A 4249-nucleotide genomic window follows, 5' to 3' on the forward strand; every position below is an offset into this window, starting at 1 on the left:
CATAATTTAAATCTTGTGATCATAGGAAACATGTTCGAGTGACTTTTTTTATTTATGTTAAATACAGTAAATCTTTTTTTAAGTACGTGGAATGTTTTTGTTTGTTGAGTCAATGTTGCCGACACGTAGACTAACATTACCTGGAAAAAATATAAACAATGTTAGCGCTATCCTCTTGCATCATTTAGCTTATCGCCGGGGGTTTTCCGGAGGTCCTTGGGAGACAATAAATCGTTAAGTTTTATACATATACCGGGTGGGGGATTTTAAACATGTCACCTGAATAACTCGCTTGTTTTTGAAGATAGGAGAAAATGCATTAGACCAAACTTACTTAATACCAGCTCATAATCTGGTATTACCAATATTTCTGTAGATGGAAGCGTCAAGGATTATCGTTACACTGCGGTACTTTATGCAAAATAAAATCTTCGCGAACGTGCCTACAGAAAGTGAACCTAAATACGAATTTAATTTATTCTGCAAATATTATAACATGAACTTTCCTTTCAATCTTTTTTATATTCTTGCATATTGGTTGGATTTCGCAATTTCTTGCACGTTCAAATGTCCTATAAATGCATAAGGATCCGCAGTCTAATTATCATTTGAAACAGAGAAACGAGATTCTAAAATTTGAAGAGAGCGACAAAATAGAGGCTTCGATAATTTTGTTAATCAAAGACCACTCGCACTGTTAATTGCTTTTATTCTATGTTAAGTTTAAATATGGCACCAACACACAAGTATGGTGTTCCTCTATAATTTTCTTTCCTGTCAAATGTTTGCTTCAGCTTGAACCACGTGTCACACAGAACTATCAATTCAGTGCCAGCGAACAACTCGAACGGCACCGTCGAGGCTGACAGTAACAATAATGGTCAAACGGCAGCCAGTCTTCATCAGTTACTTTACTCGTCCAACGAGGAGTACCCTCCAACATCGTCCTCGGGGAATCACGTTTCCTCTTCTCAGCAGGGAAACGAACACAATGAGGACTGCCGGTACGTTCATGAAAAATTTGTTCTGGAAATTTGGATTTCTATTAGAATTCTAATAGAGCTTCAAAAAAAATAGAGATTTCTTTACTATAATTCAACATTTTACTTTACTACAAAAATAATTGTACCGGGAATATATATGAATTGTACAAGGTGTCCCAGAATTAGTGTAAGAACCAGGAATGAGGAAGGGGGTAGCTGTGGCGATTCTGAACAACAATTTCCTTTGAAAAAACAATAAATAAAGAAATCTTTAGTAACATTTTCTCGAGAAAACGGTACAGGTGATTTATTTCAAACTATTGCAAGTGGATGTATTCATACAAAAACCAACTAGCAGTAATTTGTGTAAATAAAATTTTGAAAATAACTACGTATTTTTATGTGATTTTCGACGTTGAATGAAATATCGGAAATTTGAATTTGCAAAAGTTTGTTTTGGATAAATTCATTTATGAAGAAATTATCTTAATTTTAAATTGAATAATTTAATGCTTATCTACCTTGTACATTTACGTGGCATTTGTGACGATTATAAGGATATCGTCAATTTATTTTTTATACGTTCTCGTATCTTTCCCAAATTTTTAATGGATAAGTGGTTCATAGAATATCTTATTATTTGGAAATGGAGTATGACGAAATAATGAAATACTAAATTTATTAATTAAAAGCTCTAATTTCGTTATTACTAAGTCACGAATAAGCTGTTTTAAGAAAAAGGTAGAAAAAATTTCTAGCAGTATGCATTGTAATTTTCGCACATCTGTTCAGTCTCTAGTAAACTATACGAATCATCCTCTCTCAAGCACTTGAGAGGGCTGGCCATATCCTAAATTTTCTCATTCGTTATTCTGCAGTGACAGATATACAGGGTGTCCCAAAGTTAGTGTACGAACCCAAAATGATACCTGAGACAATTCTGAATAACAATTTCCTTTGCAAAAATGTCGAACTATGCCTCGTTTTTGAATTATTAACGAAAAACGCTCGACCAATCACAGCGCCCGAGTAGCGCGCGCTCGACCAGGACTGGCTAGCTACCCCAGGTCGAGGCGTAGCCAACTGAGCGCGCGCTACTCTGTCATTGGTCGGTGCTTTTTCGTTAATAATTCAAAAACGGAGCACCATTCAACATTTTTGCAAAGGAAATTGTTGTTCAGAATCGTCTCAGCTACCCTCTCCCCCATTTCTGGTTCTTACACTAATTCTGGGATACCCTGTACAATTTATATATTCCCGGTACAATTATTTTTGTAGTAAAAGAAAATGTCGAATTATAGTAAATATTCCAACACTTGTAAACATTGATTGCGAAACTGATAAGATAATTAGGGCTATCAATTTATTAGATCCTATTAATTGAACGTGGAATGTTGTGTTGGTTAGCTTTCAGTACGTCCTCGCAGCGGCCACGAGCATCGCAACGAAAGTCAACGAGGAGACGCTCACGTACCTGAACCAGGGACAATCGTACGAGATAAAACTGAAGAAACTGGGCGATCTGTCCGCGTATCGCGAGAAAATTTTGAAGGTACGTTGCCGCTATCACGAGCCTTCCCGAAACGCACGAGGATGCTCTGAATTAGTTTGGGTAACGACATCTTAAAAAACGTGATGATTTCTCTGGATGGTATCAAGCGAGCTCATGCTGGTCGCAGTGTGTGGAATCGTTCCGATAAATAGTTGACCTTCCTTTCGGATGGAAGGAACGGTGTCGTGACACGGGGACGAATTTTAGTTCGAGCACGAAACAATGTAACTAGAAAAAGAAGACTAGAAAAAAAATTTACTTATGAGGAATATCACTGTACTTGTGCACACCGATTTTTACAGCGCCCAAGAATATTAGATACTTGTGTTTATTAGCGGATTATATTCATAGTCGAGAGATGGAAACTACCCACAAAATTGTGGTTTTTTTATAAAATTCAAGTTCGGAAAAATTAACGGAGAAAAAAGGTTCAAATAAAAATTACAGTAAACCTGTATCCGCATCAATGATATATTGTACTTCACATTTCAACGATTCATTGGGAAATCATAAAATTTGTCTGCGTCTAGCTTATTAATGATCGCAATCCAAGCCCTAATTATGAAGTAATTTATACCACGAATATTCTTTTTTATTTCCTTCAGCTTTTGATCAACCTTCTCTTAACTAAATAAATATTTCGTCCGCAACATTGAATTTCAATCCTAGAACATGAATGTAAATCCACATAAATAAATGTTTAACAGTTTTCAATGGTCCATCTGTGTACAAAATTCCATCAAAATGGCGTACCATGGATGATATTCTTTGTCGGAATTATTTATGTTTATAATACTATTATTTTAACAATCCCGGTTGGTAAACATATTAAAATCAAAGACTTTTTAAATAAATTAATCGACTTTTTAGACAAATTTCATCATCTAGATTAATGTAACGTACTTCTCGCACAGCCAGCAAGTATTAATAATTTTTAAAAAGTATTTTAAGCAACTGGTACACCGGGGACCATTTAAAAAATCACGAAAAATTCTATTTTTTAACCGACTTCGAAAAGGAAGAGGTTACTCAATTCAACATGTATATTTTTTTCATCGCTCCGATAAGTTCATCGCTGCGTTAATCGTTTTTATTCTCATTCTTTACGCTTAAAAGATGTCAAGTTCGGCGTGAGCTCATAGGTCCTTAACGTTCGAAAGATGTACGTCATCCAAACGGTGCTACAACGTCTCTGAAGGGATATCCGACCTTTTTGTTTCAGTCGACGATACGCATATGCTTCCACGAGAGGCGACTTCAGTACACGGAACGGGAGCAGATGCTCGCTTGGCAACGCGCAAGACCCGGTGAAAGATTACTGGAGGTTGATGTGCCACTCAGCTACGGTATGGTGGAAGTTTGTCAACCATCTCCGTCGAATAACAGCGTGGAATTCATGTGGGATCCTACCAAGGAAGTTGGCGCTTACATAAAGGTACGCATCATCGAGTGGTAAGGGTGATCGTTGACCCTTTTCGGGAGGAGCTGGAGTAATGTAGAAGTTTGTAGTTGATATGTTACGGTGAATGTTATACATGCGGTGATTAGGAAGGATTATCAATAAAGTTGGTAAATGTGATAAATTATGGAACATTTATCAGTATTTCCGTGTAGACAGTATATGCATTAACAATTTTATCACATTCCCCATTACGAGATGGGAATTGTATTTAACAGTATTCAATATTCCCACCCTCACCAATGTATTCCTACC

The 4249-nt window shown here is 36.5% G+C and overlaps 1 protein-coding gene and 1 long non-coding RNA gene across 5 annotated transcripts in view; one reads left to right on the plus strand and one right to left on the minus strand.

Moving 5' to 3' along the window:
- LOC128885444 (transcription factor CP2) overlaps positions 1-4249 on the plus strand; it is a 33029-nt gene that overhangs the window by 8471 nt on the left and 20309 nt on the right. For 3 of the 4 annotated variants that reach the window (XM_054139495.1, XM_054139497.1, XM_054139498.1), the window contains 3 exons: positions 795-1004; positions 2391-2535; positions 3734-3970. In XM_054139495.1, coding sequence (XP_053995470.1) covers positions 795-1004; positions 2391-2535; positions 3734-3970 — 592 coding nt within the window. The remainder of the gene's footprint in view (positions 1-794; positions 1005-2390; positions 2536-3733; positions 3971-4249) is intronic. The other variant, XM_054139496.1, reaches the window with a different exon arrangement.
- Positions 885-4249, minus strand: part of LOC128885478 (uncharacterized) — an 11486-nt gene continuing 8121 nt past the window's right edge. Inside the window, exon 3 of the long non-coding RNA XR_008459612.1 lies at positions 885-1026. This is a non-coding gene — a long non-coding RNA (uncharacterized LOC128885478). The remainder of the gene's footprint in view (positions 1027-4249) is intronic.

Source organism: Hylaeus anthracinus, unplaced genomic scaffold (genome assembly GCF_026225885.1).
Source record: "Hylaeus anthracinus isolate JK02 unplaced genomic scaffold, UHH_iyHylAnth1.0_haploid 11981, whole genome shotgun sequence".
Classification (NCBI taxonomy): domain Eukaryota; kingdom Metazoa; phylum Arthropoda; class Insecta; order Hymenoptera; family Colletidae; genus Hylaeus; species Hylaeus anthracinus.